The 15,431-nt window shown below is 33.1% G+C and overlaps 2 protein-coding genes across 5 annotated transcripts; one reads left to right on the top strand and one right to left on the bottom strand.

Moving 5' to 3' along the window:
• Window positions 1-13: 13 nt before the first annotated feature.
• LOC136341473 (uridine 5'-monophosphate synthase-like) lies at window positions 14-8,487 on the bottom strand. 2 transcript variants are annotated; one of them, XM_066286499.1, is made up of 4 exons: window positions 8,334-8,487; window positions 8,068-8,249; window positions 569-878; window positions 14-511 (listed from the first exon to the last, which is right to left on the bottom strand). In XM_066286499.1, the coding sequence occupies exons 2-4, from the start codon at window positions 8,104-8,106 to the stop codon at window positions 282-284; spliced, it is 579 nt and encodes a 192-aa protein (XP_066142596.1). In that variant the 5' UTR covers window positions 8,107-8,249; window positions 8,334-8,487; the 3' UTR covers window positions 14-281. The 2 variants fall into 2 exon arrangements, with proteins under 2 accessions (XP_066142596.1, XP_066142590.1); XM_066286493.1 differs by lacking the exons at window positions 8,068-8,249; window positions 8,334-8,487 and adding an exon at window positions 3,677-4,122.
• Window positions 7,695-14,942, top strand: LOC136341424 (venom carboxylesterase-6-like). 3 transcript variants are annotated; one of them, XM_066286401.1, is made up of 10 exons: window positions 7,695-7,826; window positions 10,856-10,987; window positions 11,044-11,187; window positions 13,178-13,328; window positions 13,390-13,772; window positions 13,817-13,988; window positions 14,034-14,209; window positions 14,267-14,414; window positions 14,473-14,611; window positions 14,663-14,942. In XM_066286401.1, the coding sequence occupies exons 1-10, from the start codon at window positions 7,719-7,721 to the stop codon at window positions 14,844-14,846; spliced, it is 1,737 nt and encodes a 578-aa protein (XP_066142498.1). In that variant the 5' UTR covers window positions 7,695-7,718; the 3' UTR covers window positions 14,847-14,942. The 3 variants fall into 3 exon arrangements, with proteins under 3 accessions (XP_066142498.1, XP_066142507.1, XP_066142518.1); XM_066286410.1 differs by lacking the exon at window positions 7,695-7,826 and adding an exon at window positions 8,729-9,335; XM_066286421.1 differs by lacking the exon at window positions 7,695-7,826 and having other exon boundaries at window positions 10,884-10,987; window positions 11,032-11,187.
• Window positions 14,943-15,431: the final 489 nt, after the last annotated feature.

Genomic DNA, 15,431 nt, shown 5'->3' with positions numbered 1-15,431 from the left:
CGATTTATGGCAATTTTTAAAATAATGAAAAAGCTTTCAATGAAAAGTCATTGACTGCTCCATTTATTTTTATGATAAAAGAAATACTGAAATGTGAATAATAATAGGAGATTTCCAAATCCTAATTTTCTACTGATGCATTTCAGATTTTTTTTTCAGAATATCCGGAACTTTTTTGGCTTTTAAAGATGAATAAAATGAAAATTATCTAGTTCATTTTTCATTATTTACGTAGAAAAAATAAACAAAATCATTTCTGGAATAGAATTTTACATTTTTTTTTATAACCCATTATTGCACTTGTTAATTAAATCGTCAGATACAGGGTTGGCAGCTAAATAAACTCGGACCATATCACAATTTTCCTGTGACACATAATTCTCTTCTTTCAAATGTTCAAGGATCTGCGTTAGAGTTAACAGAGAATACACTTGAATTCCTCTCCTGGCTAATTTTTTCACTGCCCCTTGTTCTCTGTCGCATATCACTACCGCTTGCGAACATTTTATACCTAAATAACATAAGTAACGAAAATTTTAAATTAGGCACATACCGCAATATTGATTACCCGCATCTACAAGATCTTTTACAGTATCCAAAATGCTATCTCCAAACATAATAACATCATCCACCAAAACACATGTATCCCCTCTATTCCAAACACCCTCGATTAACTCCTGGGTTCCATAACTCTTCGCAACTTTCCTTTTGAGTATCATAGGAAGGTTGGTGTGCACTGATGCTAGTGATGTAATTGGAATCGCTGTAATTGGTACCCCACATATCAAATTCCGACCAGGTGACGATAGGCATGCTTTTCTTTCATTTTCTTTCACTAGTTCTTGGATAAGTTGGCCCAAAAGTATTGATAAGTCGTTCTAAAAGAGAAGAATAAAGACACATATAGTTTCTTTTTCAAATATTTATTTAAAAATAGTTCTACAATATTTAAATAAATACAAGTGCTTCAATAGAAATAATACCAACCTAGGCCTCAAAATACCTTGCGAACGCATATGTCCTACAAGAAGTGAAAAGTTCATTCGGTAAGATTTGAATATTATTATAGACATATTAGAAGGGGTCCACAATCTCAAAAATATGCTGGGTTCGATAAAAAATAAAGAAATTCCTTGTAAAAAATGTAAATGATGTAATTATAACGTGTGAAAAAGTACACCATTTAAAGATATACTTGGGATTTGGTGTCCCTGAAGTATCTAGTCAAATTTTATGAGGTGACATATCACTAAATACATTAAATGCTACCAAAAATGTAAAGTGGAAAATCAAATTTCGTCAAAGATTTGCCCACTTTAAGAAAATTGCATATTTTATTTTTTAGAACTTGTCGTGTTTTGTAATCTAAATGCTTTCATATCTTGCTTTATCTTTATGCATTGCCGCTACAAAAATTTAAATAGTCCCTTTAGAAAACCACTTAAATTTCCTATTTTAAATACTCGTTGTAGGTTCATCTTATGTGCACTTTGCTGCTTTTTCAAAGGTCTCAACGTAAAACTTCTTTATTCCTTTCTGTTTGTTAAACCTTTAACTATACATTGCTCCAAAAAGTGTTTCATCTTATACCATTGACAACAATTTGAAACAAAACTCTATAAATTATAAATATTGATTAAAATGCCTTCCTTGTTGGAACAAACACAATTACATCTCCGAAGAATGGTCCGGATGGCGCGACCAACATCTCTTCTCCTTTCATCGATTTGCTAACAACCTGCACATATTCTTTGGTCAAGTTCTTAACTATGTCCAAATTACGTTTGTACACAAGAACTTTTAACGTATCTTAAATTTTTTGCAAATACATTTCTTTTTGTGTAAGTGGTTTCCCCTAACTGACACCTCCTTCACAATTTTGAAAGTAAGACAAACTCGAGAAAAGATACAACGGCACAAACGTATTTGGTAGAGATATTTTTCATGGAGTGTGAGATGGTATAAGATGAGGAATCTTTTGGAGCAATGAACAGTTGAAAATTTTACAAAAAACAAATTAATAAAAAAGTTTTACTTTCAGGCCTTTGAAAATTCAGTAAAGTAAAAATAAGATAAACTTCCAACGATTGTTTAAAATAGGAAATTTAAGAAACTTTCCAAGGGTACTTTTGGAATTTTTGTACTAGCACTGCAAAAGAAGATCTGGGGGCATTTAGATGACAAAATACGGTAAGTTCTCAAACATTAAAAAATTAAATTTCTTCAAAGTGGGCTGAGTTTTCCGAAATTTTGTATTTTACATTTTTAGCAGAATTTGATGTGTAGAACTACCTCCTCAAGTTTATCGTCATCCATTTAATAAACACGTTATCAGGATTTTGGAGGAATCCCCTAATTTTGGTTACTACCTTGTATTCCTAATTAAAAGAAGTCTTAAACTCGAAGTGAACCCGCAAAGCTCTTTATAGAATACTGCGTGATATAAAAAAAGAACACTCCGTAAAAATGGTTTTATTTAAATAATTTTGGATGTGCGTGTCTATACATGGGAATACAAAAAATCCGTTAAATTTTCAATCATATTAATCAATGTGGTTACGAGTTACCGGGAATTTTTATTTTTTTTTCGCTATAAAAATAGAAATAAAATATTAGCAATATGATTACGAAATATCACTTATTGGTGTATAATGTGCCCAAAGGTCCAAGGGAATTCGAACCATTTATCGCCGGATAAGAAGTTTTGGACTAATTTCCAACCGTCCCCATCTTGTGTTACCTCTCAACCTAAATCATCGTCAAAATCGATTGCAATGGTGCAAACAACGGATACATTGGAATCTGGAATGGGATATTATCGTGTTTAGTGACAAATCCAGATTCTGTTTGAGTATGCATAGTGGTCAGGCAAAAGTAAGGAGAGGATGGAGTGAAAGACGGGATCCTCAATTTAATATATGGAGGCATGTCCATCAGACTGTTGGAGTAATGGTTTGGGGTACTATTGCATATGGTAGCAGGTCACCGTTATTTTTCATTAGAGACAGTATGACAGTCCAACGATACATCTAAGAAGTTCTGGAACCGCATCTTGTGCCTTACCTGGAAACCCTTGTTAATCTAGTTTTCCAGCAAGGCAATGCATAATCACGTGTGGTTAGAGTGACTATGGAGTTCTTTCAATAAAATGCAATAAATTTGCTATCTTAATCACCTCGATCTCCAGACCTTTCACCGATTGAACATGTAAAAGATATTGTAGGTAGAAGGTTGCACAATTTACCATATTCCCCACAAACCCTAGGGGTGCGATGCTATGCTGTCCAGTTAGCCTAGCATGAAATTCCTAATAGGACATCAATCACCTCATTAAATCTATGCTTAGACGTGTACAGAAATGTATAAGACACCACGAAGTTCTGACAAATTATAATTTTTTTTTAGATTTTAACAATTAAATGTGTTCAATATTTTTATAAAGTATGTGTCTTAACACAAGAAACATGAATAACCAAAATAATTTGAATAAAACCATTTTACGGGGTGGTCTCTCTGCTATGTCACGGAATATATTTTTATCCTTTTGAAAATGTGAAGAAACAATCATCTTCCATTGAGAGAAAACTAAATGACTTTGAAAATACAGCTTGTCTACATCTTAATTTAGCCAATTAAAAACCCAGTTACAACCTAAGTGCAACGCACACAAACTTACCATCAAACTAGGATAACTAACGATTACTCTGAGATCAAAATAAACTGGAGTAAGAGCTCCACTTCCCGTGGTAAAATTCCCAAATTTAATGGCATTGGCCTTAAACAACCTCACCGAAATATCTTTTAAGGTTAAGCTTGCGTCACACATTGCGGTACCTGCCTTAACGAACGTACTGGTGGAATTTAAATAGTACCAAATTGTAATACGTGAAGCCAACACGTGATTTTAACCATCCAAACAGAATGAACAGCGTAATATAAAGAATACCGAAGAGTCTAGACCGAAATGCGGTCTGAGGTACTTCAAATTTTTGTGGGTGTGGGTAGGTACCCTAGAAGGGCTTTTATAATGGAAAACGGAAGTACGCTGATATTTTATGGTATTGATTTTGGCGGGATGCCTCTAAATTACATAAAAGATGCATTAGATATTTTGGGAGCTCCTCAAGGCAACAACTCAATTCCAATTTAATCATAATGTTGGGGAAACTCCAACATAAAGATCACTCTCTCGCATTGTCCTAACATCTGGGCAATAAATTAGGTAAAAAAAAGAACACAGAACAGAACACAAAACTCGACATACCATTGGTGCCAAACTATGGGTACCGCGTTAATCACCTTTCATCTGGTTTACTTCCGACCTGATTTATTAAGTGCAAATTGTCCGTTAGATTAAGAGCCTCAGTAAATTAGGATGGAATGTCGCAACCAACTCGCAAGTGGACATGAACCAGAGGATGTTAGCGATAAGATAATGGTGTGAAAACATCAAGGTAGTGATTTTCCCATGGAATTGTGGGAGACCAAACTCGGGAACCTACAGTTTTCGGGAAGGAGCACCACCCCTCTTCTTGGAGCGACAGAACCGTTTCTCATCTCGTCGCGTTAACAGCAACTTCTCTCCTCTCTCAAAATTTCGTAAGTTGGACTACAGAAGTTTCCAAACTTCTCACGCTCTCGTCGCAATAGAACTCTATACACGGGCATTAGTGTCAATAATTTAATCACCACGCACCTCTGTAATTCAACTAGTCTGTGATTAAATTTAGTGTAATTCGTGTAACAGAGTTTTTTTACCCTCTGGAACCTTTGGAACCCCATTATTTTATGACGATAGTCCGTCTGGTCCTTGGACTCAATTACGAAACCCCGCCAGCGTATTTGAACTTCTCGGTGGGTGTCTAGTGAGGCAGTCGCTACTGTTAGGCAGGAACTCAGGAAGTCCCTGGCCTTAACACATAACTAGTTCTTTATTAATAAATAGTAATGCGAAAACCACAAAATACCACATTCGCACCTTGAAATCCTATTAAACTACATTATTCATAACCACCTGATAAAGTTAAACTTATGCAATGTAAAACTAATTAGCAGTTAGGACAATTATTACGAACGTAATTCCGCAGTATGAATTTTTGTCAATTTGCTCTGCGGTCATCGAAAGACTAGAACAATTAGGTACCATTTACCTTGAGGAATGTTGGGTAACTAGTCAACACATTGGTACATAGTATGTTGATATGGATATGTAATTAATTACAATTTATTAGTTGACTAATTACTTCTGAAACTACGGTGCTTAATGTACCTTTTTTCGGTAAAATTTATGAAGCCAACATTTTTTTTGCTTAGAGACATAATTTAAGTCGCTTGCACTTGCAGTTCATGAATGTATTACGTAACTCCTATGTAAAGTCATTCGAAAACATGCAATGTCATTATCTAAATAAGGAGATTGGAATACAATACTGTATCGTTCATTTTTCCATGTAACTTAGGCAGGTGAAGGGAAAATTAAATGCATCAATTAAAAATTATAATTTGCAACGATGATAATAAATAACTTAATCACGCCACGCATCTTTTGCTTTTCTAGGCGACGTATATAAGAAAATTTAATGAATTAAAACCATTATTCTTCTTTTTTTTTCTGAACAGTGATCTTATTTTTTCAACAAGACTTTTGCACAATCATGAAATTCGCAGTAAGTAGGTATAGTGTTTTTCATATATTCACATTCTCAGTTTATTATTTTTTCAGTAAAATCATAAACAAAATTGAAATCAGATCATTAAAATTTTTATTCACGGACACCCATTAATTCCGGACCATTCTAAATAATGGACAGTTCTTAGGACATTGTATTTAATAATAGGCGATGCCGAGAATTAGGAACTTTAAATTATTTATCTTTTCTAAAACGGACAGAAATACTTTTTATGTTACAAAGATATCTAAATGTTCCAAATTAGTTCTCAATAGCGGGCAGAATAAATATCTTTTTCTCATATTTATTTTTACATTTTTCTAGATAACTTTAGCCGTTTTGGCCTTTCTAGCCCTATCTGAGGGGCTACCAACAAAAATACAAGTGGAACCTCTTCCTGAACGAGCGTCTGCAACACTGATCAGAGCTGCAAGAGAGTAAGTAAAAGTTTCGTTTGAGATCAATAATCTTTTTGTGGTGATTTTAATGCTTTTTCATCTAGTTTATATTGAATCAAGCACTCTGCTCTCGTTCACACTTTATCAGTTCCGGTAATAAGTTCTTAAGAATTACAAATTAACAACAATTCTTTTGTTTCTTCGTCCAACTTCATCTAATATCTGTAAGTGGTCTTCGTTACTCCTGTATTTAATGGGATGAAATATTATTATTTTAACAATGCTTTACTTCTCCCTTCAAATTTGTAAAAATTATGAATACATCATTTCGCCATCTCAAATTTGAAGCCTGAGGTATCAGGAATATGAATTTTTTTCAGATCTGAAGTTGCCGAGAAACTTGAAAAAGACCTCGAAGGCTCCGAAACAGCATACGCAGTGTATCCATACTACTACCAGCCCTACTTAACCCACTACAAGTATCCCTACTATGTGTATGGTCGCTGAACGGTAGTTACATCTCTTGTTTTTGGATTTAACGGAATTCGTATTCTCTTAATGGACATTGCTGATTAACAGATGTTTCTAATAATAAACTTTTTTGAAATTTCCTTTACGATTGGTTTTGTTTAGATGTACTTCTTGGTATCTATTTATAGTGGAAAACTAAAAGAATATACGGTAATTTGAGGTTTAAAAAACCAAACTAAGCATGACTCTCTGAAATGCATTTGAAAAATTAGTACTTATTTAGAATAAATTGAAAAATTTTTATCTCGAGTTTTTTGAAAGGTAACCGTTGACACGTTTATGAATTTTTACAACTAACCCTATGAAGGTCTTTTATGTAGAGCCCCATTTTCGAATCATCGCTAGTAATGTAGTGATACGACCCCCGAGTTTAAAACTTTGGTATTAACGTCAGTAGTTTCAAATTAATATCTTGCAGTATCATTGCTATATTGCTAAAGGGGACGGATTGGGATGCTAAAAAGGTTCTTATGAGCGCGAAACTTCTACCCCTGGTGTCAACGTGTTGGACCTTGAATTTTTATTTTCTACCATAAAATACCTTACATTGCATCTATTCAATCAACCCTACATCTTTGATTTGATCGAATTTGGCGAACTTGCTCAAACATTGAAATGAATGAAAATTCTCGACTTTATTCCTTATCCTACCTGCTTCAATATACAAACTACGAAAATCTTGATCTTTGCCCTTGCAAGTGTTAATGGAAATTTACAAATTTTTATCTTTTTGTACATGCAACAATAATAACAGCAAATATCTCGACTAAACGGTTTAAATTATATTTGATTTCAATTAGTATATATAACACTTAACTAATAAAAACCTTGTTATGGTTCAACCTTTCGGTACCATCCATCCATCATTGTACCAGGTTAATTGAAAATATACTTACTGATTTTTTTAAAGGTTCTAATGACCATTATACCAACAAAAATACGATTCTCTATAAATCAAATTAATTAATAAATCTTTAAAAAAAAATCAATAGTTTTCTCCCAATTTTTCCCTATTTGTAACGATGAAAACTTATAGAAACGCCACGGTAAGAAAAATAAAGGAGGCATTCAATCAAAGCATTGTGATGAATATTTTGTTGGTTAATTTTATACAAGTTTCATGGTAGTTTACATTGGACTTACTAAAATGATGTCAATCAAGATTCAAGGCGCTTTAATTATAATTTTATGTGATTTTAGTTTTTTAATTGATGCACTTTTGACAAAGGTAAGAATAATTTTTATATGAATATGATCAATTAAGTACATCATCTGAATTAAAAAAAGAACGATATCTTGGGAAAACGAATATAATCAATCTCGTTAACTTTGCAAAAAAATGCTTTGTTAAATAATTCAGAAAATGTGATTATTCTCATTGTAAAAATTCTAAGGAAATTATCGATTTCGGCTTCTTTATCACCAATACTTCATGATTAATATCGCGATGCATTTTTAATAAAACTTACCTGAGAGTAATAATATTTAAAGGAGATTTGGTGCAGCATGTGTGTAGGGGAAGTGTTGCTTTCGGTATTTCATCAGTTTTGTGTCTGGGATTGGTGGTGACCATAGTGATAGTGAGTCTAGTATAAGTTGACAACATTCGCAAATTTTTGTATTTTCATGTTTCAATAAATGCATATGTGGGCTGTGAGAAAAAATAAATTTTAATTCTCGATTTTTCATAGATTAGTAGAAAATTTTCTATTTCTTATTGAAAAGATACGATTACCTTTAGTTTAGGTAGTTCAGGTTAGTTGAGCTCTGAATTGAATCGTACAAACAAAATATTATTTTGAGATTCAAAAATATAATAGATATTTTGAATACCTTAAATCTTAAATGATGCAAGACTAGCGTTACAATAATTTGTTAAAGCTTCATGATGACGATCAATGAGCACATTGGAAAAACAACTTCTTATCGACAAAAATTACAATTATATAAAACATTTAATTTCTACATTTACATTACTTAATAACAGTTTCTATCAGTGCTAATTAATGAAATCTAAAAACATACATAAGTATAGTTCATTTTCACATATAGCTGGAAAGAAAGTTATTTAAAATTGACCGATTTTTTCTCCTTCATTTAGAGAAAGGAAGGAATCCAAGCATTCATAGGAATCAAAGTTTTGAAGTCATTCAAAGTGAAATAAGTTAAAAACACTAACTTTAGGATAAAAAAAATGAAATATACCCAAATTCTAATGAAATTAGGTTAATTAATATTTCTGTTGGCATCGGTTATTTTTTTATCATCTAAATGAATTATTATTGAGTAATGTTCATACTTCTGACTTCGCTTCTCTTAGATCCTATTTACGTAATTTCCACTTTACTCTCAAATTGTCCAGCTTTAAAAACTTCTTTCACAACTTTTCAATCGGGAAGAAATTAATGCACATACTCCTATGAATTGTTGTTCATCTATTAATTATTGGAAGCAGGAAAAATAAAAATAGCGAAGAATTCTATTTGCCATACATTCAGGGTTATTGCCAAATACCAAAGAATTTCAAATATTGATTAGTTACATTCAGGTAACAAGCAAAACTTGTTAATTGAGAAGTGCGGTCTTCTTTATCGTTCCTAAGACTTGTTTATGTGTGTTTAAGAGGTTTTGGACATTGTTGTATACATTGAAAATGTCTGGGAGCAATAATTTTATTGTTTTATTTTTGTTTGTTCTGTTTGTGGGTGTAATGGAAAATTTAGGACAAAATACAATGGTAAGCTTTTGTTTATTTTTGTTCCATTTCATTGGAATCAGCAATATTAAGTCAACAGCAATGTGTTTGTCTCAATTTTTACCAAATGCGTTCTGTAAAACTTTTTCATTTACATATTACTAAAATTTAGTGCCAAGCTATGCTAATTTAGAGCAAATTACTCCCAAATATGCAAGTTGCTTGTTTCCCTTTAAAGAGTTTCCTTTAATTTAACCACAAGAAAAATCTTTTCATTTTCTCCTCATTGCAGGGCTCAAATCGATTTCTATGTTACCTTCGTGTATGTGTTCTTTTCATTATATGATATCCGAGATGTAGGGCTTTCCACACATTCAGTAGAATAAGGTTTACTTAACTTTCAAAAGAGTTCCTAGAACCTCAGTAGGTATTATTAAACTTATATCCGTCTCAGAAACCGATGTACGTCAGTGAACAATATTCAATGAACCTTTGTAAAGCTCTTTATAATTTTCAATTATAAGTGAAAGAAAATAAGCAATAACGTAAAATATAAGGGTATACTGCCACCTAACATATAAATTCGTACAAAGTGGCGTTTCTTGAATTTAGTCAGATGAAAAGCAGTTGGAGCACTCCAGTTATCCAAAACGTATTCAGCGGCTTAAACCAGCAATTTTTTATGATAAATATCTGTAAGCCCAGTTTTATAAAATACATTTTTATATAATAAATAAAATAAAACATTCTTTATTCTACTTAGAAATAAAGTTCTCCACTGACCTCTGTTCATTTTAATCTTCCAATATTTTAAGTGACATACCAAAATTTCTAGGACCATCAAATAAACAACTGGATCGAAAAAAATTGAAGTCAACGGGAGCATCAAATAGTGCAATGAAACTTTTGGTTTAAAACTTTAATGCTAAAAGTTCATTGCTACCTTGTCATCAACAACAAATTTCGCATATTTTTTCCAACATTCTTTTAGAATTTCCACGATTTATGAAATCTATCAAAAAACAACAGGATATAACGAAAAAGGGAAGGGGGGATGGCAGTAAACAACATGAGGACTGGAGAAAGAAGCACCTTATAAGTTTACATAAAAAATGCTCCGCTCTTAAGCACAACTCAAATCAACAACTTCTGCCTAATCTATCTTATGAGGATTCCTTGAGAAATGTTTAAATTTATAATTCCAGAGACAACACAAAAGTGTGCAGGGGTATAATAGGGGTAGATATCCCCAAGGTATTTTAGTTAACAAGCTGCATATAAATCCTTCCCCGCTTTAAGCTTACCTACGTAAATAAATTTTAAAGATCTTGTTTCTCAAATATCTGATTTAATTAATAACGTTAAAAAATCTTTTAATGTCCTAAGGGATTATCTTTGCCAATGAGTGTCGTCAATATGCACATGTGAAAAGCCATTTTTAACCCCAAAAATATGTATTTGTTTAAAAATTAATAATGATTTTGTATAAATTAATACTATTAAATGCATTACACAATAACATCTCTTCCTCATGAATGATTAACACCTAATTATCATTTCAGAGCTACATTCAAATTAAAGTGAAGAATGGACCCTTGAGGGGCACAATCAACCATTTAAAAGATGGCCAAAGTTACTATAGTTTCCTGGGCATCCCTTATGCTCAACCACCTATAGGGAAACTTAGATTTAAGGTAATTCTAATGACAAAGAATTTGCCAAAATATATGAGGTTTAGTTAATTGCTTAGGACCCATTGCCATACCAAAAATGGAAAGGAATCCTTAATGCCACCCAATATGGCCCGAAATGTGTGGAAATGACGCTTAGACAGATCACCTATGAAGTGTCTGGACAGGAGGATTGCTTATATTTGAATGTTTTCGTCCCAAGCGTATGTTTACTCGAATTTATACAGGGTGACCGTATGAAAACGAAACATGTGCAGTTTTGAAGAAGTAAGAAAATTTATAAAAAAAACTCTAGGACATATTTTTAAGGGCGATACATTTTAACGACTCCCCTATCTGCAACCCCCTCTCCTATTTGCAACCCCTTAAGCGAGAGGGTGTTCATCCACAAAATCTTAAATGGAAGAAGGGATCGAGTGACGTCTCATTTTAAGAGTAATTTAATGTATTTTACAATCGTCGAGTTTCAGGTCTTTGCTGCCAACACAAGTAAGGTGTTGGCTTCCCAAAAATGCGCAAATTAAGTCCTTTAAGTTCATCTAGTTTAGCCGTTTCACTTTATTACGGTAAATTGAATGATGTTTTCTTTACTTTGTTTTAATAACACTAATCAAAAAATATTTTTTCTATACGCTATACAAACATGAGGAGTGATTTCTTTATTTTTGATCCGAAAAAGTGACTTGGGTAGATTTTAGAATTTAAAATATCGGCGAAAGAAGAGGTATACTATGTCGTTGTGTTCTGCATTTTAAAGGGTACTTCATAGAATTGAAAGTAATGTAATGAGTATGAAATATTAAGTTGCCGAAAGGGGACAAATAATTTCATGTTTCTTTAGGAACGATGAAAATGCTAATGGAACGGCCCCAATCTACAGTGAATTACATCAAGCCCATCATCCTCACTGTAATCGAAGATACGTTATGGGGTTAGTACAAAAATTTCGAAAAATTGGATCGATGGGAAACGAAAAGCGTCAAGCTAAAAATGCGGTAGTAAATAAAACTACCGAGGTGGCGATTTTGAGACATGATAACAAAATACTTTTCATCTATACAAAATACACTTAGTCGAAAAACTTAATGAATTTGACAGGCATTTGCAATTTCGCGAAGGCCCGTCAGAACGAATTCTTGAACGGTACTGTGCAGAATCTTGCAATTATTTACGAGATCCGTACCCAATATCTGATAGGCCCATGTGTTTTCCCTAAGAATTTGACAGGGAAAATATATCTCGTATCTATTGTAAAACGCCATTAATCCTGATTTAATAGAGATAATTGCAAACGATGACCAGTACATGGAAAACCATTTGATATTCTAGCACGATGCGGCACTTCATTATACACTGGCTGTTCGGTAGTGTTTAAATCAAACGTTTCCTGGGAAGTAGATTGGAAAGATAGGGCCCATAGAGTGGCCTCCGCGTTCTCCAGACTTACGTCTATCGGATTTGTTTTTACCTACTTAAAAAGTAAAATTTATGTCACCGAACCAACATCTTTGGACGACTTACGGCAGTGCATAATTAACGAATGTAATCAAATCACTCTAACTATCCTTTAAAATGCTCAACAGTGGTTTAAACACAATCTTTTCTATTGTATGAAGGTCAGAGATGGACATTTTCAACATTTACTCGATGGCATTAATTTTAGATTTATTTACTGAATATAAAACGCAATATCAATTTTTGCATTACAATCCAATTAAACTTAAGTAAAATTATCGTAAAATGTTAACTACATTTTTATTGCATATACGTGAGGACTACTGTTTTTTACTGCGTTATTTAACTTTGACCCGAATATTTTTTGTTACCGGAATAAAATGTTACAGATGAAATAACTGAATTTAAAAAACTTAATTTGCGCATTTTTGAAAAGCGGCTATTTTGACCTCATTAACAGCAGACTTCAACCTTGGTGGTTATAAAATTCGTTAAATTAGTTTCAAAACGGGTCGGTACTTGACCTGTCCTTTCATTTTAAGATTTTGGGGATGAACACACTCCCGCTTGAGGGGTCGCAGGTAGGTGAGTCGGAATTAGCCCAAAATGTTTCTCTCTCAAAAATAGATTTTACTTTTCCGAGCGTTTTTTCATAAATTCTTTTAGCTGTTCAGAACTGCACGTGTTTCGTTTTCAAACGGCCACACTGTACAAATATACCAGCAGAGAATTTTCTAGAATCAAGTAAACAACAAAAAGCCTCTGCCTGTGATGTTCTGGATTTATGGAGGATCTTTCCGTGAAGGTTCCTCAGATATTTACGGTCCACAGCTTCTTCTTCAACAAAACGTAGTGGTTGTCAGCTTTAATTATAGGCTAGGATTTTTTGGTATGTACTCTTTTTGCCTAACACTTAAAAATTCTATTCAATATGTTCAAAAATCTTGCAGGATTTCTCAGTACTGAAGACGAGGAAGCTCCAGGCAACTATGGTATCAAAGACATAATTCAAGCCCTAAAATGGGTCAAATCCAACATCTTCCAATTCGGAGGGGATCCCAATACAATTACTTTGTTTGGTGAGAGTGCGGGATCGGCCATAGTGGGGTATCTTATAGTAGCCAAACAAATTAGAGGATTGTTTAATGCTGTTATAATGCAAAGTGGCTCGCCTTTATGTCCTTGGGCCCTGCAGAAAAATGCACGAAAAGTTGCATTTGATTTGGGTCTTGCTATGGGCATTACCACCAACAATTCCTCAGCGCTTATTACTTACCTCAGATCGGTAGACTTCTCTAATGCCCATACTGCCCTTATTAACGTAAACTTGTTGGTGAGCATTTTATCACAAGTTTTAATGTAGGAAAATTTTGGTAGAATTTTCTAGACGTGTTCGAAAATGGAGGGCCATTTGGTCCAGTAATTGAGCCAGAGAGTGACACAGCGCTCTTAACAAAAGACATTTATAAAGCTCTAAAAAATGGAGATTTTTACAAAGTTCCAGTGCTCATGGGGGTAAATTCTCAGGAAAGCAAATTTTTGAACTCCAGTAAGTCATTTTAAACATTATTTCTGAGCTAATAGAGAATTTTAGTGTTATCCTTCGCTCGTTCCATATTCATCTTGTATGATATCAGCCCTAGGTTGTTGGTTCGAAGTGCCATGAATGTTAAGTCTTTTAAAGACCAAAGAGTAGTTGGCATGAAAATAAAAAGGCATTACTTCAAATTTAATAGTTTTTTTAGTGGGGACGATAGTGAGTTTGCTGATGTATGTGATTTATCGAAAAGACCACATGTTGTTACAAGCCACGTGAAATTATTTTAGTTCTTCAGCGATGATCTCTTTGTCAGGCCCATAACTAAAACTGCCCAGTTCCTATCACGATATGTTCCAGTTTATTTCTATGTCTTCGACTATGAAGGAGAGATTGGAGAAAAATGGGTGAATTTTGCTTCAACGTATAACAAAAATGGTATTTTTACATCTGAAATGCTCTAATTTTTTTGCGTTTATGAATTAAACATTTTTAGTAAAAGGTGTCGCTCATGCTACAGATTTGTGGTATTTATGGATTCCAAAATGGCTCACTGAAAACTTCTCCATGAATGTTAAAGATGAGGCAACATCTAAACTTATGGTCAAACTGTGGACAAACTTTGCTACTTTCAGGTGAGAATCTGGAACTCCTTAATTTGATTATTCGAGGAAAGTTTGTTTCAGGAATCCAACTCCGGAGGCTGAAAATACATTTCATGTGAAATGGCCCAAAATGAAGTCTTCTAAGATGGATTATTTTTATATCGGTGAAGATATCAGAATAGGGAAGGATTTCAAGGGAACTAATATGCGATTTTGGGAGGAATTGTACAGCAATTATTCTAAAGGGCCTGTGGGGACCTATTAGAGGAAAAGGAAAAACATAAAATATTATCGTCTGTGATGCTTCAAATGTTACTAAATTGATGAAAAATAAAACAATATATTTTATTTTATATGGAAATCCGGATGTAAATTGCCCAAAAAATCAAAACATTAAGAGTTGTCAAATATTTTTATGCACAGATTGTTATCGAAGGAAGACTAAAGCTAAAAACAGAACTAATGGGCAAAATTAAGTGTTAAAATTGGGTTTATTTAAATTTTTTATTCACCACTATTCATTGCTAATAACAGAAACGAGTGTAAGTATAGTAAAAGACGAATATAACAACGACGAGGGGACCAAATAAAGAAGGGTTGTTATACCACACTGTCTTTACATTTGGACATATTTTGTATGATTAAAAAACAACATGAAAAAACACAAAAATTAGAAAAAATGTAATAAATAATAATAAAACGTAAATAATTTAATATAACTTCTAGCTTATTTATATTTACGTACGTATAGTAAAAACACATTATTTATTCAAGCATTCCGTAATTTTTATTTGCTTTTTGCAATGTATGTTAAAATAAATCAATTCATTTTTTTTCTCTATGGAACTGA

This window comes from Euwallacea fornicatus, chromosome 1 (genome assembly GCF_040115645.1).
Source record: "Euwallacea fornicatus isolate EFF26 chromosome 1, ASM4011564v1, whole genome shotgun sequence".
In the NCBI taxonomy this organism is placed as follows: Eukaryota; Metazoa; Arthropoda; class Insecta; order Coleoptera; family Curculionidae; genus Euwallacea; species Euwallacea fornicatus.
The sequence above is the reverse complement of the archived record's forward strand: the minus strand, read 5'-3'. Positions and strand labels throughout refer to the sequence as shown.

What these genes read in the sequence shown, in the direction of transcription:
- LOC136341473 (XM_066286493.1), bottom strand. Translation starts at nt 3,826, where the DNA reads ATGTGTGACGCAAGCTTAACCTTAAAAGATATTTCGGTGAGGTTGTTT. An exon ending in TTAGTTATCCTAGTTTGATG is followed by an intron (nt 879 to 3,676) that starts GTAAGTTTGTGT and finishes CTTCTCTTTTAG; the next exon opens with AACGACTTATCAATACTTTT. An exon ending in AAAAGATCTTGTAGATGCGG is followed by an intron (nt 512 to 568) that starts GTAATCAATATT and finishes TATGTTATTTAG; the next exon opens with GTATAAAATGTTCGCAAGCG.
- LOC136341424 (XM_066286401.1), top strand. Translation starts at nt 7,719, where the DNA reads ATGGTAGTTTACATTGGACTTACTAAAATGATGTCAATCAAGATTCAA. An exon ending in TGAATGTTTTCGTCCCAAGC is followed by an intron (nt 11,188 to 13,177) that starts GTATGTTTACTC and finishes AGAATTTTCTAG; the next exon opens with AATCAAGTAAACAACAAAAA. An exon ending in TTCAACGTATAACAAAAATG is followed by an intron (nt 14,415 to 14,472) that starts GTATTTTTACAT and finishes AAACATTTTTAG; the next exon opens with TAAAAGGTGTCGCTCATGCT.